At 38.5% G+C, this 27,552-nt stretch overlaps 3 protein-coding genes and 1 pseudogene across 3 annotated transcripts in view; 2 read left to right on the top strand and 2 right to left on the bottom strand.

The window, feature by feature from the left end:
- The first annotated feature begins 482 nt into the window (after window positions 1-482).
- Window positions 483-1,669, top strand: LOC137955202 (1-aminocyclopropane-1-carboxylate oxidase homolog 1-like). Its single transcript, XM_068802070.1, has 2 exons — window positions 483-1,316; window positions 1,445-1,669. Exons 1-2 carry the CDS (start codon window positions 483-485, stop codon window positions 1,667-1,669), a joined length of 1,059 nt encoding a protein of 352 aa, XP_068658171.1.
- Window positions 1,670-2,094: 425 nt separating this feature from the next.
- Window positions 2,095-3,950, bottom strand: LOC137956586 (DIBOA-glucoside dioxygenase BX6-like). The gene is made up of 2 exons (XM_068804129.1): window positions 2,927-3,950; window positions 2,095-2,437 (listed from the first exon to the last, which is right to left on the bottom strand). The coding sequence occupies exons 1-2, from the start codon at window positions 3,749-3,751 to the stop codon at window positions 2,189-2,191; spliced, it is 1,074 nt and encodes a 357-aa protein (XP_068660230.1). The 5' UTR covers window positions 3,752-3,950; the 3' UTR covers window positions 2,095-2,188.
- Window positions 3,951-5,189: 1,239 nt separating this feature from the next.
- On the bottom strand, window positions 5,190-5,300 carry LOC137957404 (U5 spliceosomal RNA; annotated as a pseudogene).
- Window positions 5,301-5,783: 483 nt separating this feature from the next.
- LOC137956030 (chromatin structure-remodeling complex protein SYD-like) overlaps window positions 5,784-27,552 on the top strand; it is a 29,938-nt gene continuing 8,169 nt past the window's right edge. Inside the window, exons 1-25 of the mRNA XM_068803325.1 lie at window positions 5,784-6,147; window positions 8,027-8,145; window positions 8,257-8,318; window positions 8,949-10,161; window positions 13,124-13,362; window positions 18,193-18,257; window positions 18,353-19,377; window positions 19,668-19,765; window positions 20,226-20,411; window positions 20,796-20,976; window positions 21,120-21,317; window positions 21,910-21,953; window positions 22,171-22,227; window positions 22,326-22,422; window positions 22,520-22,692; window positions 22,838-23,051; window positions 23,190-23,315; window positions 23,475-23,564; window positions 24,168-24,284; window positions 24,421-24,501; window positions 25,346-25,453; window positions 26,419-26,588; window positions 26,700-26,778; window positions 26,895-26,969; window positions 27,425-27,522. Of these exons, the coding sequence (XP_068659426.1) occupies window positions 8,041-8,145; window positions 8,257-8,318; window positions 8,949-10,161; window positions 13,124-13,362; window positions 18,193-18,257; window positions 18,353-19,377; window positions 19,668-19,765; window positions 20,226-20,411; window positions 20,796-20,976; window positions 21,120-21,317; window positions 21,910-21,953; window positions 22,171-22,227; window positions 22,326-22,422; window positions 22,520-22,692; window positions 22,838-23,051; window positions 23,190-23,315; window positions 23,475-23,564; window positions 24,168-24,284; window positions 24,421-24,501; window positions 25,346-25,453; window positions 26,419-26,588; window positions 26,700-26,778; window positions 26,895-26,969; window positions 27,425-27,522 (4,901 nt within the window). The 5' untranslated portion in view covers window positions 5,784-6,147; window positions 8,027-8,040. The remainder of the gene's footprint in view (window positions 6,148-8,026; window positions 8,146-8,256; window positions 8,319-8,948; window positions 10,162-13,123; window positions 13,363-18,192; window positions 18,258-18,352; window positions 19,378-19,667; window positions 19,766-20,225; window positions 20,412-20,795; window positions 20,977-21,119; window positions 21,318-21,909; window positions 21,954-22,170; window positions 22,228-22,325; window positions 22,423-22,519; window positions 22,693-22,837; window positions 23,052-23,189; window positions 23,316-23,474; window positions 23,565-24,167; window positions 24,285-24,420; window positions 24,502-25,345; window positions 25,454-26,418; window positions 26,589-26,699; window positions 26,779-26,894; window positions 26,970-27,424; window positions 27,523-27,552) is intronic.

Genomic DNA, 27,552 nt, shown 5'->3' with positions numbered 1-27,552 from the left:
AGAAAAGAAAAGAAAGGAAAAGAAAACAGATTTCCAATATGATCAATATTCTATTAAATTTTTAAAGAAAAAGTGTTCAAAAGAACAAGACAATCCACACCGATATATCCTCACCATTTGAACAACTTTCGATCTGATCATGTCCTGATGAACATTATTGATTCCAACCATTGGCTTCCTATGAGTTAAGATGATTCTCCAAAAGAGAAAAGTGAGCTACGCATCCATATCCTGATCATTGGTTTCACCATATAAAAAAAGAAGAAAAAAGCAACTACGTAAGACTGAATGAAGCAGCATTACGTGGGTGTTCCTTAACATGTACTTTGTTCACCCAAAAAATTAATCAGCAAAACCCGTCTACTCGCAGCAACCGAAACTATAAATACATTACCACCCTGTTTGATCCTAACATGGTAGTAGCCTGCTTTCTTTGATAAGTTTTTTAGAGTATTCAGTGAATCCAGTATTCATTAATGGCCATGGAGTCTACTGTGGACTACTACGATCGAGCGAAAGACGTGAAAGAATTCGACGAGTCGAAAACCGGAGTGAAAGGCCTTGTAGACTCTGGAATCACTGCCATCCCCCGAATTTTCATCCACCCGCCTGAGAATCTCATTGGCCTTCGATCCCCTCATCCGGGTGCAATTCAGATCCCCACCGTCGACCTCTCCGACTTCAATGCTAACCCAGCCAGATCCCATATCGTCCAACAGATACGAGACGCCGCCGGTGAGTTCGGCTTCTTCCAGATCGTTAATCACGGCATCCCTATTCCCATCATGGATGGTACCCTTTCAGCTGTTAAGTCATTTCATGAACTCCCAACTGAGAAGAAGAAGCCGCACTACGATCGGTCGCGCCAGGGTGGTGTCTTTTACATGACTAATTTGGATCTTCTCCGATCCAAGGCCGCTACCTGGGCTGACACGCTCGGGATAGAAATTGCCCCCGTTCCACCAGATTGGGAGAGGGTTCCGGCCTCCTGCCGAAGTGAGTTAATGGAGTGGAGCATGGAGACGAAGAAGCTCGCAGGAGTATTAGCTGAACTGCTCTGTGAAGGGTTGGGATTCCACCAGGATAGGTTGAAGGAGCTCAAGTGCCTGGAGTCGAGGGTAATGGCGGCTCACATCTACCCACCTTGCCCACAGCCTGATTTGACTTTGGGGACCCACTCACACACAGACCCTCTTTTGCTCACCATTTTGTTGCAGAACGAACTAGAAGGTTTACAGGTGAAAATTGGTGAGGAATGGGTAACCGTTAAACCCATTCATGGCGGTCTCGTCGTAAATATAGGTGATATTCTCCAAGTAAGATACATCCATTAACACTAGTGCTTATATTGAATCTAATATCGTTTTATTCTTTGAAGTAGAAGCTGTTTAATTATGTATATTGATGACGGAATTTGTAGATTATGTCGAATGGGTTGTACAAGAGCGTTCAGCATCGTGTGGCGGCCAATCCCCACAAGAAGCCGCGTATCTCCGTAGCAGCTTTCTTTGGCCCAACTGAGAAAGAGAATTCTCTTTGCTATGGACCTCTTCCAGAACTGCTTTCAGAGGAGAAGCCAGCATTTTATCGAAGCTTTACTATGACGGAGTTCATCACTTTGTTTTACAATAAGGAACTGTGTGCATTAAAAAACAACTTCAAGCTGTAGTTCATGTCAATCGGTGGTGTATCCAGCCAACTATGGTTCCTTCTGTGTTATTGTTACGTTATGTACGTACTTTTAAATAAAATGTTCAACAGATTTCATCTTTGGCAATGAACTCAATTCTACTCTTCTTCTTCTTGCAAGGTCCTACTGGTCATACCTGAGGATCCCTTTTTTAAAAAGTGTCTATATTCTTTCTGTATGTTCAACTGCTAATTGATTTATTCACATTTTACTAATCGTGATGAAGAAATTGACCTAATTTTGTCCACCTTCCTCTCGCCCAAGTCCACAAACAAGACTGTACAAAAACAAGACTTCCTCGACCTCCATCACTCAAACTTCAACATCTCCCTTCCGCGACTTACAGGAACATCCTCCCAGTTGGGCGATGTCCAGCTTGCTAGCAACCGATCTGGTCGATTCTCTTTTTTTTATCTCTTTTCAACTGTAATGGATTATTAGCTGATAAACCAGTTATGAGTAGTTTACAGAACGAAACTTCTGATCACCTCGTACAAATTACAATCTGAAGTAGTCCAAAGAACGTCCCAACTCCTTACCGAAGAACTTCCCCAAGAACTCCGCCAGTTGAAAATTTCGATAAATGGGCGGCTTGCCGGGGGAAATTAGCTCCGGCAGAGGCCCGTACTCTTCAGACGACTCTCTCTTGTCGGGGTTGAAGAAGATACCAACCGTAACACGAGGCTGCCGAAGGGGGTTGGCTACCACCCGATGCTCCACGCTCTTGTACACATCATTCGACACCATCTGAAAATTAGACACAGTATGCAATGACAACTCTATTGTTACTTCCAGTTTTACTGCCATAATTTGCAGCAGAAAATTAAAACAAGCCCTGACACAAAAGTAACCATTCTATCCCTCTCATAAATCCATGCTTACTTAGAAGAAAGAAAAAAAATGTAAACATATGCCGAACCCAAACAGAGCCTAGAATCTCAGAAATTAAAATCAAGCAAGCAATACTAGATTGTTCCATCCAAACAAGATGCAAAATTCGCCTGATCCAATGCCCAAGGCGATAACTTCGAGCAAGCCTTGGGAAGAATTTTTCATGCAGGAGATAGATCCTAGAGCTAATACTAGATTAAGATTATGTTTTAGTCATACATGAAGAAAAACAAACAAAAACAAAGCAGAATATGAGTCATATAATCAAACTAAGTAATTCAAAGCAAAATTGTAAATTGTTAAAAAAGTGGTAGTAAAAATTGCCGATGAAAAGGGAATTCGTACCTGAAGAATATCGCCGATGTTAATGACAAGAGCCCCTTTTATGGGCTCAACATCTGTCCACTCTTCGCCGTACTTCACCTGCAAGCCACCGACGTCGTTCTGCAACAATACTGTCACCAGTGAGGGATCCGTATGGCTCGCTATCCCCAGCGTCAAATCCGGCTGCGGGCAGTAGGGGTAGTAGTGAGCCACAACGGTTCTGCCCTGCAGAAACGATAGCTCCTTCAATCTGTCCGTCTCCAATCCCAGGCCTTCCGACAACAGCCCCATTAGCAGCTCCCCCAATTCCGCCACATGCCGCGCCCACTCCATCAACTCCCTGCGGCAAACGGCTGGAACCCGGTCCCACTTCGGCGGCACCGGTGCCACGCTTATCTGCAACGTGTCCCGCCAGCTCGCGGCCTTGGAACGGAAGAGGTCGAAATTCGTATTAAAGTTGACACCGTCGCCCGTTTCCCGGCCGTAGTGGGCGGCTTTCACCTCCTGTGGCTGCTCGTTGAAGGTCTTGACGGCGGAGATGGTGTCTTCCATAACCTTTGGAGACACGCCGTGGTTGACGATTTGGAAGAAGCCGAATTCCTGAGAGGCATAGCGGATTTGTTGAACTATTTCTGGGCGGCGGGGAGAGTCCAAGTCGGAGAGGTCGACGGTGGGAATTTGGGTGGCGGATGGAGGGGCATTGAGGCCGATGAGGTTTTCCGGCGGGTGCACGAAGATGAGGGGAATGCTAACGGCATCGGTGTCGACGAGGCCTTTGACTCCGATCTTGGAATCATCGAATTCTTTCACTTCTTGGGCCCGATCATAGTAGGATTCGGTTGCCATGACAACAGGGAAGACGCTTGGATAAAAGAGATTATCCTTGAAAAGCTTATCCTTCGAACGGAAAAGTAAGGGTTGACGGTCGTCGGAAAAAAGTCGACTGTCCAACAATGATTCTATTTCCGGTGTCCTCTCCAGTGAAATTAAGGGGTTTTCAATTCGCAATTCTCGAATCGATCCTGGCCTTGGGCTTCGAGGACGCTGGATGAAACCCAAGCACGCGACATGGATATCTCAACTACCTCAAAAAATATAAAGAAAAGTGCATTACAGAAAACATAATGAAAAGTGAAAAATATAGAGAAAGTATAGAAAAATTTATTAATAAAATAATCTAATAGATTTAACTTTTATAAGATATTATTTAAGTTTTTTATTAATAAAATTTTAACTTGTTAAATTAATAAATAATTAAAAATTAAATTAACTTATTTTGTTTAAATAAATATATAAAATATACTTTAACAAATTTTACTTTTATAATATGCAAATAATTAATCAAATTGTTACTTCTTAATATCTATGTTCTCTTTCTTAAAATATTAATTATATAATATTAAAAATCTTAAATTTATTTAAATGTAAAAGAAGGAATTTTACTAAAATTATTTTAACTTATTTTAAATTAATAAATAAATATTACTTATTTAATTAAATATATAAAAATGAAACAATTAAACAAATTCTTAATTTATATTTATCAAATTATTACTTTTACAATATCTAAATTCTGACTCTTAAAATAATCACTAAACCTAATATTAAGAATAAGGATTTTATATAAATAAAAAATTACTTTAATAGATTTAACTTTTATTTTAGATTGTTTTCTTTGACTAAACTAAAATAAATTTTAACTTGTTTTACATTAATATTATTTTTAAAAAGTATTTTTTTAATTATTTTCTTAATTAAATATAATAATAATAATAATTAATCAAATATATAATTTTATAATATCCAAATACTTAATCAAATTATTACTTTGTAATATCTAAATTCTCACTCTTAAATTATAAATCAAATATAATATTAAAATTATGAATTTATATAAAAAAAATAGGTATTTTATTATATAAAAGTACTCATTTTATTTGACTATCAAATTAATAAACTAAGATAAATTTCAACTTATTTAAATTAATAAGTATTTAAAAATTAAAATAATATTTTTTATCTTTATTAAATATTTAAATAAAATACTTAAACAAACTCTTAATTTTAGTCTGGCGCAACAAAATAAAGGTGTTTGTGGAAGTTAAATGACTAACTTAGCGTGAAACCGCTCCCCCGCTGAAGCTTATTTGTTAGTCCGTCAAACGATAGGGACCGCACCACGTGTGTGAGGTTAACCTGGTCCAGATCACAGATTTCTCAGACGAACCTAGGGGAACACGACCCGTCTGTTCACCGGAAAAATAACATTTAGAATTTCATTGTAAGGCTTTACTCAAGCCTTCAAAAATTGGCTTATGCCGCTTTGCGTGGCGAACACACGGTATTCTTTAGTAAAAGGCGAAAGAATAGTTCGCTCTGTGCTCACCACGCGGCTGAGTGATTCAATACGTGGTCGTTCCTCCACTTTGAGCAACGAGCAATATCTTACTTTTCTCTTTCTCAACTATGTGGGACTAAACTCATACATCACAGGCTGCTTTTGAATTTGGAGTAGTTGCATGTTCACAGCACCCGACCTGGTTAAAACACGACTCCTCGATTAGGTTTGATCGTCCGAAAGTCCGAGTCCGAATAGCCCCAAGACAAATTAACTTGTATATTCTTCTTATATTTTTTCTTTAATTCGTCAATGTCCAAAATATAGAAAGTTAGACGTTGTAAAAATAGGGTTCGGGCCAGGTTTTATAAACCCAAACATCTCATGAATCGGATCAAGACATTCAATCTTTTATTCAATTTTACAATGGTCCATCTCATGAGGGGCTATGGTCATGTTGCCTCATATGGTAGCCCAAAACACTGCTCGTGAACGAATGTGCGAAATGAAATTTGTGTCTCGCCGTCGTTTTCATCGAGTCCCTACTCCTCCACCTACTCTGTGTCTAAACGAAAAAAGCAAACCTAGATCGATGGTGACTCGGAAGTCGGTAGACGGAACGAAGTTGCAGAAATTGCTTGTCCCTGTTAATGGCCTTTTTAGGGTGGCAGTCCTGATTTAAAGGATCTTGTCTTGCGTCATAGTTCCATCCGGGAGTGGATTCGTTCTTCGCGTCTCATTCACTCAAAAATTCTTACTTTCTCCACTGACATCGATGAGGATTTCATTGGAGTCCAATGACAGTTCGTCGCCTTGCGGAGTAGGATTCTTATTTCATCCGCTGTTTCGTTGCCGTTTCCTCCTTGAGGGGTCTGCTTAAATTTTGTAATCGTGTAAGGAACAGGTACGAATTCATAGTCATCTTTTTAGCTTTTTTCTTTGTTGGGTGGAATTGTATCCACTGAACTCCTTATTCGTTTGTGCAATCGGGTAACAATGAATTTTGGTTGCCGCGGATGCCGTATTCTCAGTTTTGAGGTTCAATGTGCGGTTAGTGCCTTTGGTTTTGTTTAGCTAGTTGTGCATTGGTTCTCATTTGGTACATTAATCGCACAATGGTTTGATTTACTGATGTCTTATTCTCGCCTCAAAATGGTATAAAATTCATTAACGGTGCAGAGACAAAGTCGCTGGACTAGGTAGCTTTTTCGAATTAGTTTATTTTGTTCATTTCAAAAGTTCTTTTGATGCAAAACTTACCGAATCTCCCAGCAAATGCGCTTTCTTTCTTTCTTTCAGATCTTCTACAATCAGTTGTAAAAATTGACCATATCCGGCTTCTCTTTCTTCCGTCTCAACAGATTCACTATGTTCCACTTCAGCATGAAGTTCTTCCCGAAGTTCACTATTCTATTTGTAGATGCATTAGACTTCATAATATGTACTAAGATCCAGAGCTTGCAGCCAGATTAGAAAAGATTAATTTATGAAGCTCAAAATTAGAATAATCATTCCATAAATCTTTCAGGTTCCGTGTTTGAACTTAGTTAAGCTAGGTCACAACTTTTTGTTTGGTACTTTTTCTGAACTCCGGATCTTTGTCTGCTTTGTTTTTCTATTCTTCATTTTCTTGACATACTCGGCTCTTGTGGTCTTCTTGTACTTCCCTTTTTCTCTTTATTCAGTTCTTACTATTTTAAAAAAGTAAAAAAGGAGCTTCCAGGTTGCATCCATAGGGAATTGCTTTATTCAATTAGATCAGCTTTCGCCACAAGATGGTGGGGATAACATTTTTGTCAGTTAATTTGTTCGTAGTACTAACCTTTGATACTTTATCTGTTTGTTTTTTTTTTCTCCCTTTTCTTTTTCCCCTGGAGAAAAAGATTTTTTTAAGCAAGCTGGTGCATATCCACCATAAACTGTCACATGCTGTGTCTTTCTTCCCCATAGAGAAATATCCGTGCACAACTATCTCAGAAAAGTTTATGTTCTTAATCACAAATGTTTTTTGGTCTTGCTGAAAAAACCATTTGGGCTGAAAGTAGTATCCCTTTCCTTGACAACTGAGCATTATTAAAACTCCATTTGTACAAAAAATTTGAAAACATTGCTCTTAGTTATTTGGTGTACCAGTGTCTCACTGAGTAAATCAGGGGAAGTAGAGAAAAAACTATAATTGGTAAACATTATAGGGAGTGGAGGGATGAAACAGCACGCAATTGCTGTTTGTTTTTTTGTTTTCGTTTTAAATCCCATCACATCTAGGAATACTGTCCAACTATCAAAAGTTAAAACATCCAGTGGCAACGATGTTTTCAGTTTCTCATGTCAAATAGTGACTTCGAGTCTGGCTGGCTGGTTTCTACACAGAAAAGGAAAATATTAAATAATAAATTTTTTGAAATGAGACATACAATCGATTTGTGGAGTAATATGAAGCGTTTGGATGATTATCTGATGTCTGGTTTATTATCTAGGCTTAATGCTTCCCAGATAGTTGAGTGAATGCCTAGTCTTCCCTTGACTGTGAGCATCAATTGATGAAACTATGATTGCATTTGGGGACTTCATCTTTTGTGCCTTTTTTTTTCTTAATGCGAGATATTGGGCTCAAGTCCCATGGGTAATGTGGGATTTGGGGGCACACATGCACATTTGAGAACTTTGTTGTTTTTCTTTTTTTGGATGAGTTGTTTTTCCTTTTTTTTGGATGTGCTGAGAGAGTAACTGACCTTCACGTGAGAGGAAATTCTGGCATGACCTTTATTTCCTCGCTGATGCAGTTCTCTTTCACAAGATGGCATCTTCGCCACATGTAGAAATGGAGGCAGCAAAATTTCTGCAGAAGCTTATTCAAGATTCCAAAGATGAGCCTTCAAAGCTCGCTAGAAAACTTCATGTGGTAACTCTTGTTTCCTGCTGGCCCTTTTTTTCTTAACTTCAAGAAAATAGAGCCTCTGACTAGGTATGACTCTAGTTTTTAATTCCTTATGCATTAATATGTTCCTATCAGATATGCCAACATATGAAATTAAGTGGAAAGGAGAATTCCCTGCCTTATCAAGTAATCTCCAGGTGAGACTTTTATGTTTCTGAATTTGGTTGTTAATGATAGGTTCCCATGGTTTTTGGAAAAAAATGCTTTACTTACTGCATGCATGGGCTTCCCACACAGGTGGTTCAATTTTTTTCTTTAAAATGACTTTTTTTTTTTAAGTAAAAACAAAGAATGACTACAGAAGAAAATTCTTTGTGACATTTTGTTGTACATGTCATACTCATATGCTTTCTTCATACGAGACGAAAAAATTCTCAGAGCAAATTAAAGCTTGGGATCAGCAGCATCTGGGAAATTTTGTGGCATGCCAAACACTTGCAACTCACCACCTGAATTTCTCAGCAAAGAAATGATTTAAATATGTATACCATCTAAGTGAGATCTTAGGAAAATTCTGGGAATAGTATTGGTTTACATTCCACAACCAAAAGATTCTGACTGTTTAATTGTGTGGCTTGGAAACACTCACTGCTCAGTTATAGATGTCTGCAAACCCTAGCCACAGGAAGATCCTTTCGATGAGGCTTATAGATGTCTGGAATGATTGGCTACTGCAGTGGGATTTTATGTGCGAAAACTGTATGATCCTGCATTTATGTATGACCATAACTATGCAAATTTAATTTGAGTTTTTTCCCTCTTACTAGAGCCATGGAGACTGTCATAACCCAGAATGGTATAGATATTGATGCATTGATGTCTTCTCATCTTCCACTTCCCGGTGCTCCCCCAATGCAAGATACTGGACAGCTGCAATCCAAAGACAAGGATGTCCAAGAAAATCCTTTCTCGGTTGGTGGAGGTGACACACCCCTCAAATGTGGGCCAAGCAGTGGTTGGCAGACTGCCTCAAGCAGCAGGAGCAAGGAACAGGATTCTAAATTACCTTCTTCAACTGAGAATGAGATGGTCAAGCAGGATGTGGGTTTTTCTAATAGACCACCATTGGTGCCCACTCGTGGAGACAGTACCAAGTCCTTTGAGCATGAAAGTCCAGCTAGCTTGGGCATGGAAGACACTAGGTCTGCAAACTCTCAGGAAAGGCATGATTCTACCAAACATAAGGATGGTAAAAAGATTGCAGGGAAGAGAAAGAAGTCTGACTCTACAATTGCTTTGGATGTGCCACAAGATAATAATTCAAACACTGCTTTCAATTTAAAAAAGGGGAAACCATCAAATAGAGGTGATGCTGATAGCAGTGTTTTCATGAAGGGAGTTGAAAATTCTCAAATGACTTCTGCTCAGCTAGCTGGTCCTGGATCTATATTTAGAGGAAAGCAAGACAATTTTCCTGTTTCATCTGGTTTGAGTTCTAAGGGTTTGTGGAATCAAACTAAGCTTGGTTTGCCAACTGATAATGCTCAAGGTTTTAAATTTGTTTCAAATGCGCCTTCTGGTTATACAGTAGAGGATAGAAGTTCCATTCAACAGACTATGGATCCATCTCCAGCAAGCAGTAACGAAGCAGCTACATATGGATCTGAGCTTAAAACCAACATCCATGACTCTCGTTTTCCGGACAAACAGAACTTTGAATTTCCAAGAAGAGCATCTGGACCTCTAAATAATATATTACATGGTGGCAACCTAACAGCAAATATTGCAAGTGGGGCTGGGAAAGGAAATAATGGGCTATCTGGTGCTTTCAGCTCTTATTCAACAGCAAAAACAGGTTTTCCTGCTGCAAATCATGTTGGCAGTTCATTTGAGAATCAAGATGCAGTTTCAAGAATGCAGAAGGAGAGATTTGGGGATGTTTATCCAGAGAAAGTTTCAGGAATCCATTTAACTTCCTCTTCTCCTGGGGATGAGGGAGGACTTTCACAGTCAGCGGCAAATGCATATAAGATGGGACAGGTAGCTGTTATTCGTGTTTTGTTAGTATTAATATTACTGTTGTTGTTGTTGTTGTTGTTGTTGTTATCATTATTATTATTATTATTAAATTTGGTTATAGGGGTTGAGACACACAATATATCCCAAGCTTCTATATTCAAATTCTTGTTAAACTGTGTCACCTGTTTATTTCTTGAGAGGGAAAACTACTTTACTTGTCAAAGAGTCAGCAAACTTTTAAAGAGCTTTGACATTTATGGTACTTTCTCTTTTATAATGTGGACTTTGGGGCCACTCATTTCATACTGGATGGGTTGTTCAGATGAGGATCTATTACTTAAACATGGAGGCTGGTTGGGTAGGTTCCTCAGAAGATGTACAACTGCTCAGAGAATGACTGCATATGTACATGTTGTATAGCTTTTAAAATTTCATATTAAATCAGAGAGTGAGTGGTTTTTTTACTGGGGTGCTTTGGTCTTCTTTCATATATTGTGAAATATGTGACAAAGGTATGTTTTAAAACTTTTTCATTTTTGAGGTGTGTACAAATAATTATTATTCTTCTTCAAAAAAAAATTATCATTAAGAGGGATCTGATTGTATGTGGTTACAAATATGTAATCTTTTAGGTCGTAATACTTAAAAGAAGATGGTGATGCAAATTCCTTTTTATAAATTTTAAAATGTCTATCCTCTTTAACTTTTTTTGCTTTTCTTTTTTTATATTGTTAATGAAAAGTGTTTTGCAAAGATTTAGGTCTTTACAATTTCTTTTTTATAAGATGATGAGAATAGTTTTAGGATGTCCAAGCTTTTCATATATGGCATTTGAGCAAAATATAGTTTCATTATTGGACAACTTTGTCACTGTCATGTGTGGCATCTACTAAATGATTAGTTATTTCTTTACCGTTGTATACACCATAAAATGGATATACAATTTATAATCATTATCTTTTTTTTTATTTTTTATAAAAGTGCGTATATTGATAAACAAAGGAGAGAAACAAACCTAACTTTGGGGGCCTGACTCCACAACAAAATGTTGGAGAGAAACACCCGCCTTAGCTTGAGAATCCGCTAAATGATTAGCATAACATGGAATTTGGATCCAATTACAGCTTAAATCAGAAAGTAAATTACAAATTTCATTGAACACGTCCCAATGCTGCCACGGGGGGTAATCATGGTTAGCATACCAATTGATGATAACTTTCGAGTCACCTTCAATTAGAAGGGGGCCAGAGAGGTGGCTAGTGAAAACCTTGAGCCCATGAAGAAGGCTTGCAAGTTCTGTAGTAGTAGAGTCAGCTATGCCAAGGGGCCCTGCATATGAATAAAGTAGATCACTATTTCTATTGTGGTTAACCCCACCAAATCCTGCAGGCCCAGGGCAACCTAATGCACTGCCATCAAAGTTGAGTTTTATGAAACTAGGAGGAGGCGGAGTCCATGAAGCCATAGCAGGAGGTCGGCGAGATGAGGATCATCTGAGCAATAGATATCCAGTTTCCTCTGAAGTTGGTGTTACTGAATGGTTTGAATTCTTTTTTGTTTAAGAGCCAGATAGAAACCTGGCCAGATATTTGATCAGTCAACACCTCAATAGGCAAAGACTTGAGGATGAATTTCCTTTTGTTGCGTTCCTTCCAAAGAGCCCAAATAATATGCCCCACACAACAAGATAACGTCATTTTTCCTAGCTTTGGGAGCTTTGCGCTGGTGAGGGAGATGATAGTGTCAACAATGTTTCCAGGGGTATAGAATTGAAGACCAATCCTGCTTAAGAAGGATGTCCAAATTCGGTAGGCAAATTGGCACATCAGAAGGACATGGGAGGCTGTTTCTGAAGCATTTGCGCAAAATGGGCAAAATGGGTCCAGGACAGGAGTACCCCGCCGGATTAAAGCATCTGAGGTCAAAATCTTGTTTTTGCATACAAACCAGACAAAAAACTTGGCACGTAGAGGGATAAGCAGGTCCCAGGCACATGCAGCGGGGTGATTTGGTTGGATTGGTAAGTTGCTTATGAATGAATAGGCCGAAGAGGTAGAAAAATTTCCCTTAGAGCAAGGGGTCCAGATCAGGGTATCTTGGGAAGAGTTTGGATGTCTGAGCAGGAGAGCGAGAAGGAGCTGGGGCTTCAGTGTCAGAAAGGTTTCTTCTAAGATTAAGGTTCCAACTCCCATTATTAGACCAACTGTCCGAGATATTGATCTCTGAATTATTAGAGAGAGAGAAGATTTCTGGGAAGCTACTTCTGAGGGGAGACTGACCCACCTACCAATCAGTCCAAAATTTCGAATAAATTCCATTGCCGATGTAGCATTTTGTGACAATTTTGAATTTAGGCAGGAGTTGAGCAATTTTTTACCAGGCAGGCGAGAGGGCATGAATACGTCCTCCTTTTGGCCACCAACTAGAGGGGAGCCTTGCTTTTTCTTTGATAAAAGCATGCCAAATCAAATGCCGATCCTTGTTGTACTTCCAAATCCACTTCATCAACAGAGCAGAGTTAGAGAGAGAAGTATCTCTAATTCCCAAACCCCCAACTGCTTACAAACCTCCTCCCATTTAACCAAGCTTAATTTAGTCCAACAGAAGCCAAGTTTTCTCTCATGGATGGCTACTGCTGGTTTGAACATGGATTGTTACTTGGCATATATGGATTTTTCTGATTTGCTTGCTAAGCAAGGAGCTTTCTGGCAGTCTCTTGTTGTTAGGGGAGTGCTCCTTTGATCTCGTTTCGGTTGGTTTGGTTGCAATAACAGTATTACTCATTTAACAAAAATATATATGGATTTTTCTTCAGTCTTTCTTCAATGTCACAAACATTTGCTATTACATGTTTCTCTGATGCTTTTATTTTTCTAATTAGCTAGTTATACAATTGATCAAATTGTTTCATGCCTAAGTTTTGGTGGCTAGAGTTGTTACTGGAAAATTCATTGTTTATGAGCTGATGAATATCTGAATGCAGGGAAGTCCAAGTCTCGGAGCACAAAATAAGGATAAGGTATTTGGAAAAAGCGAGCTTGGTGATCAGAGGGACCACAATTCATTCTCAAAAGCAAGATCAGAGATCATTCAGAAAGATATAGGCTGTGACTCAAGGAGCAGTGCAGAAACTGGTATTAGCAGACCTGTTGCGGTTATGCCCTTTAAGGATCATCATCTGAAGCAACTAAGAGCTCAGTGCCTTGTATTTCTAGCTTTCAGGCATGCTCTGGAACCCATCTTTGCTGCATCATGTTTAGCATATATAGTGCAGCCTTGGTTGAAGAAAAAGAAAAAGATGAGGAGAGTTTAAAAAAAGAGGATAAAGATAACTGCTAGTTAACACAAACAGCACACACACACACACACACACACATACATTTAAAAAAAAAAAGTGAAGGCATTATTAGAGAATATATGACTCAAAACTGAAGAGAACTTTGCCTTTAATTGATAATTAAAGAGGCATAAGCAGCATTTAATTTAATTTATTTTTATAGTATAGCTGTAAAGCAATGGGCAGAGTAACTTCCTTTAGCACCTTTAATTAGACACTTAATATTACCAAGATAGGCATTAAGGGGCAAGTTGGAAGCACTTTGCAGTTGACGCATTGACCGTGTGGTGTGTACTGTGCAGCCTAGGTCTCTTCCTCTGAACCTTGAGCCAGAGTATTGATAAAACAGAGCAAAAAGATCACTCAGAGAAAGAACAAGAAAGGTTGGAAATTTGGAATAGATGAATCTTCTAACAAGAGGAATGATATCAACTTGTACAAGAGCTCTACTTTATATCGGTGTGAGCGGTGAGCCAGCCCATCTAGAAGGAACTGCTATGCACTAATTGTGGGTCATTTATACTGGTTCTAAAGCTAGCCAATCCCCTCTTGGCATATAATCAGTTAAAGTCCACATAAGCTATACCTGGCATCAGTTACATTCCAAATAAGCTACACCTAGGCATCAGTTACTGTCCAAATAAGCTACACCTAGGCATCAGTTACTGTCCAAATAAGCTACACCTAGGCATCGGTTACAGTCCAAATAAGCTACACCTAGGCATTAGTTACAATTCCTGCCAACTATTTCAGCTTTAGTTCCACTCCCACCAACTATGTCACCGTCGGTTACACTCCGTCATCCAGCATGGCATTCATTACAAAGCCCCCGACTCCTAAGCTTGTCATGCGCTCACATGCATGTCTGGGTACTGCAGTGACATGTGGCCTTCGTATAGGTCATGCAGCGCCTCCCTGCATCTAGTTGGGGCATGAGGAAGCTGACCCTTGGGTGCACTATCATGCTCTAGGGACTCGAGTGGAAATCCTGGTCCATCCCTATTCTCCCCTTACAGGGACACCCTGTTGAGCGTAGTTACCCCGCCTAGTCAAAGTGTTGTGTAGTGTCTGGGCCTCTTGCCTTGTGCCCATGGGCACTGGGTCATGTGTGTGTGGGGCATAACTCCCTTGTGGTGGCATCTTTTTTGGATGTCCCTTACTCTTGCAGTGAGATTGAAAGGGTAGTTTTGGGAATGGCGTGTGATAGGGCGCCAAGCCCTGATGGCTTCAATGGTGATTTTTATATTTTCAAGCTTGGCCGATTATTAAGGAGGATATGTTTGCTATGGTTTGAGGATTCTACTCTCTAGGTATTACCTTCTGCAGCATGGGTGCCTCCTTCATTGCCTTGGTCCCTAAAAAGACCAATGTTGAGCAGCCTAGTGATTTCCTGCCCATCAGTCTTATCTCCAGTATATACAAGATCATTGCTCCGCTCCTTCTTCATCGGTTCAAGGTGCTCCTTCCTACGGTGATTCATCATGGTCAGGGTGCTTTTTTAAAAGGAAAGAATATCCTCGATTCCACCATGGCTGCGCATGAGCTCATTGATTACTTCAGCCGCTCAAAGGATCCTCGTTTTGGCCTCAAGTTGGATTTGGAAAAGGCTCTCGACAGAGTAAACTGGACTCTATTAGATGATTTGATGGGGCACATGGGTTTTGGGGATCGTTGGAGATTTTGGGTTAGGAATTGTGTATCTTCGGCTTCATACTTTCTTATTCTCAATGGATCAGTTTGTGGTTTCTTCAAAGGCTCTAGGGGCATAAGGCAAGGTGGCCCCCTCTCTCCGTTTTTGTTCAACATTGTGGCAGAATTCCTATCCTCCATGATATATTCAGCTAAAGAGCGTGGCTACCTCCAATCAATCAACACTCGACTTTTGATGTTCCTATTCTGCAATACGCGGATGATACTATAATTTTTGGGGTTGGTAAACCTTGAAGGAACTAAAGGATAAAGGCGGTGCTTGGTTTGTTTAAGCTGGCCTTGGGCCAAAGGGTAAATTGCGGGAAGACTTCGCTGCTGGGCTTCAATATTTATTTGGAGATGGCTAGTGAATTGGGTTGTTCGATCTCCTCCATCCCTACCACATATCTTGGGCTCTCCTTATTCATTGGTTGGCTCTCCAAGGATATTTGGATTCCTTGGGTTGAGAAGCTCTAGTTGCATCTTGCCACTTGGAAAGGACGTCTTCTTATCAAGTCTAGGAGACTCACCCTCCTCATGTCTTGTATTGTTGATATCCCAAACTACTTCTTATCCTTCTTGCCCTGCCCTACCTCCATCTGTCAGCATTTGGAAAAAATCAAAAGTCGATTTCTGGAGACGATCTAGTGCTGATTTCAAGTATCATTTGGGGAATTGGAAGGATGCTTGTCAACCCAAGTCCCTTGGTGGGTTGGGTATTCGCCTCACAAAGGTTATGAACTGTGCACATCTTCTAAAATGGATTTGGAGGTTTAATTCCCTCTCCCCCAACCTTTGGAAGAACATGGTGGCTTCGAGTCTCGGTTGGTCCTTTTCTTAGTGGACCTTGGGGGATAGAAGGAGAAATTTGTTGCCTATATGGAGGTCTCTTTATATGTTGCTTCTGATGTTTTTGTTCGGCTATCAGATATTATGTGGACCGGTGACGAGCCTTTGATGAGTACTTTTGGTGGAATTTTCCGCTTATCCTTATAGTCAGAGATTTGTGGCCTAACCTCGTACTAGCAGTAGCTGAAACCTCCATCTTCGTCGTAGTCTATCGGATTCTGAGGCCTTGGATGCTAGCCGCCTTTTGCATTCTATCCAATGACTTCGTCATTAAAATCCTGACAAGTTGATTTGGTGGCCTAATAAGGGGGGCTTCTTTTCGGTTTTTTCAGCATATCTTTTCACCGGGGGATGGTCTTCCCCATTTGCTGTGCATGACATGACTTTCACTTGACACCTCTTGTGCTCCTAAAATCAAATTATTCATGTGGAATGCTTGCCTCAACAAGATCCTTACCACAAAAAATCTTCAGCATTGTGGAGACCTTTCGGTTGATCCTCTCTACCTCCTCTGTGGTTTGATGGATGAGTTAGTTTATCACCTCCTCCTCCTCTACCCCTTTTCATGGTGGGTTTGGTCTTTAATCCTTTGCCACATTGGTGTGCAGTTCTGTTTGCCCGCAGATTTGACTGCTGCCAGTCGGATGCTCCTGGGCACTGCCCTACTGGGTTGGGGAAATTGCTGATCTCTGCTTGCGTGGCCTATATCCTGGAGGGCCTCTGGGCTGAACAGAATTTCAGGCACTTCAAAGGAAAATTTGAGCCTATTGAGCAAGTTGTTGACATTATCTTGGGGCTCATTTCCTCTTGGCTGTGCACTAAGAGGGCTTTCTCACCTTTCTTTGGTTTGTCTATTTGTGACAACTGGTTGTGCTTGGCCCAGCTACAAGCTCCTCCCCCACCCACCCACCATCCACCATCTAGGAATGGTTGCCTTCTCGCCCCGGTTCTTTCAAGCTAAGTTTTGATGGCCCTTCTCCTGGCAATCCTTGAATGACTGGGTTTGGTGGAGTCATTCGGGACTCCACTAGCAATCAAATTATTTCCTTTGCTAGCCCCCCTAGGAATTGCTGACTTGACGACCGCTGAGCTTTTTGGCTTTCTCCTTGGCCTTTACATTTTCCAAGACCATTGTCGTGACTCTCTTCAGGTTGAAGTAGTTTTGGCTGGTGTGCTCATGAATCCCTCCTCCCCCCTCCCCCCCCCCCCCCCCCCACAATTCCTGCGTCACTGGAATTTATTTTTCGAGATCATGGATGTCCCCTCTCTTTTTCATTGTACTTGGTCTCACTGTTCGAGATCTGCAAGTTTTGTAGTTGATGTCCTTACTAAAATGGAACTTCCCTCCAATCTCTTGTTGTTATGGGATCCTTCTCTTGAGCTTTTGTAGTCTTTTGGCTTTGTTTTCTTCTTAATAATATCATCCTTTCAAAAAAAAAAAAAAAAGTGTGTGGTGGCATAAGGGAGTTGTGGTACTGAATTGTTGACTGTAGGACTCCTAATTTGACCATTACATTAAGCCTGAGCGTTATAGAATGGTTGACACCAAGAAACATAAAAGAGATTAGATTTTTTGTCACTTACTGAATATGGTGTATTTTATTTAGGGTTGATCATGGATTCAGAATAGGACTATGCTTTATGACATTTGTAATGTGACTAGGAACTGCTCTAAGGACTCAGACTGCAAAGAGTATCAAATGTGTTTGACAGGAATTCCTGTTTGTTTCTAAACAGAAATTTAATCTCATCTCTGCTATGGGAAACTGCAGAAAACGAATTCAATTGGTGCTGGGATTTCATATAGCCACTCTTAATGTACCATGATGGGATTGAAAATGAATGAGTCTGTTTTTGTTTTTTCACTGTTGTTTTTGCTTTTCCTTTTGTACTTTTTTGCCCACTTGGGTCTTTTTATTCTCATTTTCTTCTGCAAAAAAAAAATGTTTCTTAATTTCTATCTCTTTTTCTTATTCCATTGTGCTCAGATTTTTTTCTCTTGTTAATAAATTCTTTTAAATGCAGAAATGGCTCGGTGCCTAGAAAACAGCATCTTGAAATTGCACCTGGTGACAACACACCAAAAAATCGTTTCTTAAATTCTCTTCTTTTTTTTTCCCCTATTCCATTATGTTCACAAAATCTTTTCCCCTGTTAATAAGTTCTTTTAAATGCAGAAATGGCTTGGTGCCTAGAAAACTGCATCTTGAAATTGCACTTGGTGATAGCACATCAAAAGAAGGCAAGTAGACTTTGTTTATTACTTTTTTCCCCTCTCTCTGAATGCCATTGGATGAGGTGAGCATGTTCATCTGAATGGTTTGTTGTCACTTGTAGATAAAGGATCGGATGATCATAGAAGAGATATGTTAAGTAACAACCAAGAAATAGCGGTTGTCTTTGGAAGACAAAATGAGACTAGGAACACTAGGAAAGAAGTCTTACTTGCCAAGAATGCACCAGGGTCTTCATCTGCTGGCAGTCCAGTGGAGACAGATGCCTCATCCAAGGGTGCAGAGATCTCAACAAAGATAAAAAATAAAAAAGGTCTTGCTTCTGATCGTGCCTTAGCAGTGGAAGAAAGGAAGTGGGTTCCACCAGTTAAAAGAAAACCTGAGGGTGAATTGCAGATGCAGGAAGCTTTGGAGTCAGATTCTTCTATGAATGGTGGAAGGACATCATCTGAGAGTCACTTAGATAAGGATGATCTTGATCATGGGCCTCAACAAGTTGGAAAGGCAAGTCTAACATCTTCTTCTCTTCCAGGCAGCAACAAGCAGGTAGATCATGGGGAGATAACCAGCTTTCCGGGTTCAGAAGTCCCCAGTAGTGATGCTTCAAAAGCAACTGAAGCTACACCAAGAAAAGTATTCCCCTTTAACCAATCTCAATTTTTTAAAGAAAGTGACAGAGCAAGCAAATTTTATAAACCTGAGACACCTATTGTGCAAATAAATGCTGTCTCAGTAAAAGAGCAGACATCAGCAAGTCATGGAAGGGATTTGAGCATGTTCACCACAAACGTGGGTACTGCAGATGGTCAACCTGCTAATTCAGAGTCAATTGTCTGTAATAGCTATTTTGCTTCTGGGAATGGAGTGAGTGTTCAGAGGGTTTCTGATGTGCAAAAGCAATTTCCTTTTGATGGCTTCAAAGCCATTGGTTTTGGTCCACCTGCCAAATCTGCTGACCCTGAAGAAGAAAAATTCAGTTCAAATGGCCCACTTTCTTCTTCAAAGTATACTACCTCGGAGAAGTGGATAATGGATCGACATAAAAAGAAAGTTCAGGAAGAGAAAAACTGGGAATTGAAGCAGAAGAAGGCAGAGGAAAGAATTGCAGCATGTTATGATAAGATAAAGGTGCTGCATTTACATGTTAGACAATATTTATGAAGACTTCTCTTTTCAGTTCATTTTCTTGGCGAGTCCAAGAGAGTATTGTTGTAGCTGCAGTATATTTTTGACATTGCTTTAACCTACTTTTAATTGTGAAGAAATTGAATAAAATGAAAGCTCATAGGATCTAGTAGGTGGTTAGATCAAATTGGTGTGACCTTGTCCTCTATATATGTACAAGAAAATTGGCCGTATGTGTTAAATCTGTTATTATTTTTTGTTTGGGATTATCTTAGTTCAAACCTGTTTGACAGGAGAACGTGAATTCCTCAGAGGATATATCAGCAAGGACAAAAAATGTAATTGAACTAAAAAAGCTCCAGCTGCTTCAGCTTCAACAGCGTCTGAGAAGGTATTTCTTTTGTGTCTGAGAGCTGTGAAAGTGCTCTCAACTGGCTATATGCCCTTCAGCAGTACTTTTGGAGGGTCAAACCAAATGGACGGGTCTTGTTTTCCCATTCTTCTGTTTTAGCAGTCATAGACCATCAATACAAAATAAATAGACATCCATGCCAGGTTCCATTGCAATTGATTGGGTTAACTATTTATTTTCATTGTTGTGCCTGTTGATGGAGGAACTATTTAAATTGTAGATCCAATTAGCTTTACTTGTTGTGATAGAGGAAGCTTCCATTTTATCCAATTCCTTTTCTACAGTTTGATATCCCTACATGGATCTCTCTCATGTTTTGGCTTGGGTGGGGGTTCAGAAATTTCAGCTAGCTGCAGCTGCTTGTTCTTACTTATTCCCATGACTTCTTGTTTGTTATTTCCTTTTTCTATCTTCTAATATTACTTCTGTTTCTGGACAGTGATTTTCTGCATAATTTCTTCAAACCTGTTACATCTGACATGGAGCGTCTGAAATCAATCAAGAAACATAGACATGGACGGCGAATGAAACAACTTGAAAGGTTTGAGCAGAAAATGAAGGAGGAGAGATTAAAGAGGATCCGTGAGAGGCAGAAAGAGTTCTTTGGTGAAGTAGAAGCTCACAAGTGTGTATCCTGGGAACTATTGAATATTTAAGTTCAGGTTTTTATGAGTGTTTGATTTTCTCCGAAATGATTCACTCCTCCAATATTTTGCCGTCTTTCTGCTTTGTAATGTTGCACGTTTTGCTTTTAGTGCTACCAGATAAGCTCTTTTAGAATGTCCAAACTGATATCTAGACATCCTTTTTTTGTCAACCTTTGCTATTGTCTTGTATGAACAACTTAACCTTGAGCCTCAATCACAAAAAGAGCAGAGAATCATCAATATTTTATTTCAATTGTTATATGCAACAGATCAAACAGAAAATATTTGCATCCTCAGTTGTTAATCCTGTTAATTTTTACCTATTAAGGGACATCTATAAATTAGCTGGTTTGATTTTGAAGGGAGCGGCTTGATGATCATTTCAAATGGAAGAGGGAACGTTGGAAGGGTTTCAATAAGTATGTCAAGGAGTTCCATAAGAGAAAAGAACGTGCACATCGTGAGAAGATTGACAGAATCCAGCGAGAGAAGATCAATTTATTAAAGAACAATGATGTGGAAGGGTATTTGCGAATGGTTCAGGTATTATCTGGACTCTTCCATCCTTTTTTTTTTTTTTTTTTTTTTTTTTTGGTTCATTAGGTTTGTATTTTGTGATAACTATTGTGAAGTGGTAAATAGATGTTTCATTGTAAAGAAAGCAATTTGTTTGTTACTGCATGTAGGATGCCAAATCAGATCGTGTTAAGCAGCTTCTTAAGGAGACTGAGAAATATCTTCAGAAGCTAGGTGCTAAATTAAAAGAGGCAAAATCCCTGGCAAGGCGTTTTGAAATGGAAATGGAAGAGGGAAAAGCAGTAAATACTGTTATTGAGACTGATGACATTGATATTGACGATGAAGATGATAGTGACCAAGCAAAGGTGCAGCAGTGCTTTTTGTTCTCTTCTACTTCTATCTAGTGTCTAAGAATATTATTTTAGAAGCAGAAGGCATGTGCTGGTAATGTCTTTTTGTATGAATAGAAGATCTGTCTGATCAACCTACTCCAGAACCCTATATATCTGCCAAATTACCATGCACATGATAAAAAATAGCTTAATAGCCATGAGACCATTACTTTAGGTGATCCTTTTCTCAATGATGGTGCTAGTACATCATTCAATAAAAATTGATACTGCTAGTTCTTTCATGGTTTCTGGAGGATGAGAACCAGCTATATAGTACCTATATTGACAACCCAACTTCTGGGGAAAACACACAACTAAGAACTGTCAAAACATTTAATTATCTATATCTCATGAAATCATTCTTTGCTTTTGCGCCTGCTTCAACATAATTGTATTTGAAGAAAAAAGATCACAGTAAACTATTGTCAGAGAATTTCAGTTGTCTGAGTGGTGATATCAATTGTCTTCTGCAAAATATGAGTTCTCTAGACATCTTCGCTGATTTGATGAAATGCTGAACTTGTTTCTGTTCCTCAACTTGATTTCTCATCTTTTGCATTTGCAGCATTACCTGGAGAGCAATGAAAAGTACTATCTTTTGGCTCACAGGTACTGATGTGATCCTGGTGTCATTGATGGAATTGTTGTTTATGTTTCAAAATGTAACAGTTATTGGACTAAGCTATCACAAAATTTACATTGCTATTTCATTCTATGGCGTTCATTCATTTAATATGAATGAGTTCACATATCTATTTCATTTCCCCCCTATTTGAACTTCAAAAAATTGGCGCTGATTCTCAGTTAAATGTTTTTCTTGTTGCAGCATAAAAGAGAGTATAAATGAGCAGCCAACTTCACTGCAGGGTGGAAAATTGAGGGAGTGAGTGTCTTATCTTCCTTCTTTCCTGTCTTCTTCTCCTGTCAATGTCCTTTTCTTGCCTGTTTATTTACCCTATACATTTCCTGCTGTTATTGTAGATATCAAATGAATGGACTGAGATGGCTGGTCTCACTATATAATAATCACTTAAATGGTATTCTTGCGGATGAAATGGGTCTCGGCAAAACAGTTCAGGTATATGATCTTTGGTTACCTTAATGATATTTAATTATGTATTTCTTATTGATTAATTGAAGAAACATTGCATGTTTTAAGAATTTTCTATTTGTAGGTTATTGCATTAATTTGTTACCTGATGGAGACAAAAAACGACAGAGGACCATTTCTAGTGGTTGTGCCATCGTCTGTTCTTCCTGGATGGGACTCTGAAATTAGTTTCTGGGCCCGAGGTGTAAACAAAATTACATATGCTGGTCCACCTGAGGAGAGGCGTAGGTTATTCAAGTAATGACAGATAATAAACTTTTCTTTTTTAATTGATTTACTTGACGCAAATCAATCTAGTGTCTGTGTTTTAATTATATTTTTATATATGAAATGGTTTTTTTAGAACTATATGATAATGACTAAAACACTTTTGTTATTGCAGAGAAAGGATAGTTCATCAGAAATTCAATGTTCTTCTGACAACATATGAGTACCTAATGAACAAACATGATAGGCCAAAGCTGAGCAAAATACATTGGCATTATATAATAATTGATGAAGGTCATCGTATAAAGAATGCTTCCTGCAAATTGAATGCAGATCTGAGGCACTATCAGAGTTCTCATCGCTTACTTTTGACCGGCACACCTCTGCAGGTTAGATAGGCGATTTTTTTCTCTAAGTGTTGTGTGTGGGTGTCTAACGTCTTTCAATGAATTTTTTTCATTCTTGAGCTCTCTTCTATATCAGAGAGAGAACCTGCACAAGTAAATAACAGTTAACTGCTTGCACAGAATAATCTGGAGGAGTTGTGGGCCTTACTTAACTTCTTGCTGCCCAACATTTTCAACTCATCAGAGGACTTCTCTCAGTGGTTCAACAAACCATTTGAAGCTGGTGGTGACACTTCAGCTGATGAAGTAAGCTTCAGTTTCTTACAATATTTGCTACTCTGTATTCATTTTTGCAAGCTCCAGTGCTTGAGTTTCACGTTGGCCGCATAGAGTTCTGGTGCTGTATTATATTTGATAATACAGAATTCCACCCAATACTGTTGACATATTGTTGTGATTGAACAGGCTTTACTATCGGAGGAGGAGAACCTATTGATTATAAACCGTCTTCACCAGGTCCTGAGACCTTTTGTACTTAGGAGATTGAAGCACAAGGTCTGCAATTGGTTCTAGCTTTAGATTCTGCTATTGATCTTTATGGGGTTATCGTGCTATTTCTATTGTAATCTTTGGTTTCAAATATTAAACTTTTATATAATAACATTTTGAAGAAATGCTTTTATATATTATCTGAGAGCAACTTCTTGTTGATTACATATATCGGTGGATTTTTCCTGTTAGGATTTTTTTCTTATTTTTTATTTTTATTTATTTTTTAAAGATTTAGGTGGCATTGCATGTCCCTAGTTTTATTATTATTTATTTATTTATTTAAATAAGCGACTATGTTCATCTTGATTACATATATTGGTGGTTTTTTCCTGTTAGGATTTTTTTCTTTTTTTTATTTTTATTTATTTTTTAAAGATTTAGGTGTGGCATGTCCCTAGTTTTATTATTATTTATTTATTTAAATTAGTGACTATGTTCATCTTGATTTCAGTTTTACATTTAGTGTCTGTAAACATCTGGAATGTCATTGAAATTTTTCGATGTTGACAATGATATTTGTGGAAACTGTTAGATCTTGTATAGTAAGCAGTAATTCGTGCTCATTTGCAACATAGTTTACTATTCATTGTTATCTGTCTGTGTTAGGTTGAGAATGAACTGCCTGAGAAGATAGAAAGGCTGATAAGATGTGAGGCTTCTGCCTATCAAAAGCTTCTAATGACGAGGGTGGAGGAAAACCTTGGTTCAATTGGGAGTTCAAAAGTAATTGGCCTTTTCTTTTATCAAGTGTAGTTAAAGCATTAAAGCTTTCTCAAAGAAGTGCCCTTTCTCAACACAGAAAAAAAGAAAAAAAACTTCTGTTTACTATAAAGTTTACAAATTTTTTTTTTGCAATTAGGCCCGTTCAGTTCACAACACTGTGATGGAACTACGCAATATCTGCAATCATCCATATCTGAGCCAATTGCATGCTGAGGAGGTAGTTTATTTTCCTTTGACATTGCTTCTTTCAAACATTCCAAACATGATATACAATTCCATAATCTCATTTTTGTCCTAGCTGCTACATTATTGTGTTCTAGCTGTACTAATTTTCATATGGAAAAAGCTTAGCATGTATGCAAGCTCACCCTGACAGGCAATTCAGTACTATGACTTACAAACTACAATAATTGTTGATATTGCTCAAGATCTATCTAAGGAAAAGAAAATCTGAGTGTTGATTAGTTCAATGAAATAACTTTTTGTAGCAGTGGTTAGAAGTTCTTCAGTTCCTGATGGTTACAAGATCGTTATTCACTTCATAATATTTGCTTCCCTCCCACTATCTCTGTCTTACCAATAAAAATAAAAATAATAGAATGAGAAGTATGAAATGGACATCAAGTATTAATACCTAGACAAACAAAAAATTGCAGAATATGAAGAAATGAAATTTAAACCATTTGATGTAAATCAAGTAGCCACACTAAAAAGATTGTCCACCTAACATTTGTGGACTTGGCTAAATTCGGAACTTCCCAGCAATCTTTCATTGTATGAGAAGGATTCCCTCCTTTGTAATTTGCTCTTTTGAGCTTGTCTTAATAAAAATCAGCATCATGTAAAAAAAAACATTTGTGGACTTGAATCTGCATCTGTTAATTTGTAAATATCCTCCAAAAAAAAAGTTGTAAATATCCTGGTTCTACCGTTTTGGGTATTCTTGCATTCTGGTTTTGGAACATTTAATCCTCAATCTCCTCCCACTTTCTCTCTCTGCTCACAAATTGCTGCACACACATTCTTTTGTCTTACTGCATTCAACTTCAATGTTGTTGTAGGTTGATACTTTAATACCCAAACATTATCTTCCACCAATTGTTCGGCTCTGTGGGAAGCTAGAGATGTTAGATCGTTTGTTGCCTAAGCTTAAAGCTACTGATCATCGGGTATGTAAGGATTTTGGTTTTCTTTTGTACTGAACAGTGCCTATGATCTTGATTATTTACAAATATTTACTGATATATTATCAAATATCAAGGTATATGTAGGTATGTACATATGTTTATATATCTTATCTGTTTCTGTGTGCATGCATTAGGAGAAGTTTTTATTTGTAGGTAATATATCTTTCTCCACTTGTGCGTAAGTGGGTGTTCAATTGTTTGAAATTTGGATATGAAAACTGGGTTTCAGATTACTAATGGTACATCCAATAAAAATGTCACTTCTGAAAACACAGTAATTGTTAACTTCTATTTGCTGAAGCTCAAATCTGGATAATTCTTACCTGGGTATTTGATACGGTCTGCTAATTAACTTCACCTTATATGTGATTTAGCAGTATCTCAAGTTTGGATCTGGATAATTGATACCTGGGTAACTGATATGGACTGATGATTAATTTCACCTTTGATGTGGTTTAGCACTATTATTTTTCTTCATTATCCTTTGTCCTTAACATTTATTTCATGAAAAAAATTATTTAATTTTTTGAAAATGTAGACAGCTAAGCTCTAGATTTCCATTCTAGTCCATTAATTAATTATAAACTATCCGAAGTATCAGTGAGAATATTATAAAAAAATATGTGTACATATTCTTTGGACGAAGGTATCAGCAGGAATATTCTGAGTGTTTTGGGATTTCCAAACTGAACGCTTGTCATATCATACCTGTATCTGACCTGTTACTACCCCAGCTGTTTCTTTACCCAGATGATCTTCAGAAGTTTTTCTCGTGAGCTAGTCATGGATCTTTCTATTTTTCTGTCAAAAAAATTTTTGCCTGTAAAATTAGAAGACCCAAATTATTGCCTTAATTTATTTTCTGCTTCAATGAATTTGTATTTGTTGGCATTTTTATTTTTTTTGGAGTTAAAATGCAAGCAGATGTTTTTTGTTAATCGTTGTAGGTTTTGTTTTTCTCGACAATGACAAGGCTGCTTGATGTTATGGAAGAGTATCTTTCATGGAAACGGTACAAGTACCTTCGCTTGGATGGCCACACTTCTGGAAATGACCGGGGAGCCCTTATTGAGGAGTTTAACCGTTCTGATTCTCCTGCATTTATTTTCCTTCTTAGGTAAAAGTTCTAATGTTCTTGATCGTTTATTATACTAATTACAAAACTCTCAGTCATTTTTTAAGGTGGGAGAGGTTGGGAATGCGGTGACACTAGTGCTTTATTTTTCAGCATTCGGGCTGGAGGGGTTGGAGTTAATCTTCAAGCTGCAGATACTGTCATTATATTTGACACTGATTGGAATCCTCAGGTAATGTCCATGTTTACATGTTTAGATTTGTAAGTACTTACCCTCGTATTAAGATACGGAAGTTTTCATCATTAGTTTGATTTGTTCTCAGGCTTATGCTTTGTGGTGCTTCTTAGGTTGATCTGCAAGCACAGGCAAGAGCTCATAGGATTGGTCAAAAGAGGGATGTACTTGTTTTGCGATTTGAAACGGTGGATATGTCTCGCACATTTTAGTTCTTTTAGTAATTTCATCATTTCATTTTTATGTTGCAAAAATCTCTGCTTCTGTGAATGGGGAAGATTACTAGAGATAGAGTTATGATATTTCTTCAGTATAGTGGAACTAATGAGTTCAGTATGGGGCAAATATGGGGATTGGGCCTTTGGTTCAATGGTTACATAGGAGGGTTTCCAATGTGAGGTCTTTCTTTCAAGTCTCACTAGGGCCCATGGGGTGTGGTGCGTGTAACCAACATTCAAAAAAAATATGGGGCAGGTAAGTGTATCTTGTTAGTTTTCTCTGTTAACACTCTGAGCTGTTTCTCTTAATAACTTATTGCAGTTGTTGAAATGTAGTTCCTTTTTCTCCTTTTATATACATGAAGTTCTTATCTAAATTTTAACTGAAATTAGCAGCCTTTTTAATCAAATACCTTGTGTACCAGGTGCGCACTGTGGAGGAACAAGTGAGAGCTGCAGCTGAGCACAAACTAGGAGTTGCCAATCAGAGCATTACTGCTGGATTCTTTGACAACAATACTAGGTATTAACTGTAGTTTGTGTACGATTAATT

This window comes from Aristolochia californica, unplaced genomic scaffold, assembly GCF_029961685.1.
Source record: "Aristolochia californica isolate CCGP_79_NKW_82.1479 unplaced genomic scaffold, dmAriCali1.0.hap1 SCAF_2, whole genome shotgun sequence".
NCBI lineage: Eukaryota > Viridiplantae > Streptophyta > Magnoliopsida > Piperales > Aristolochiaceae > Aristolochia > Aristolochia californica.
The sequence above is the reverse complement of the archived record's forward strand: the minus strand, read 5'-3'. Positions and strand labels throughout refer to the sequence as shown.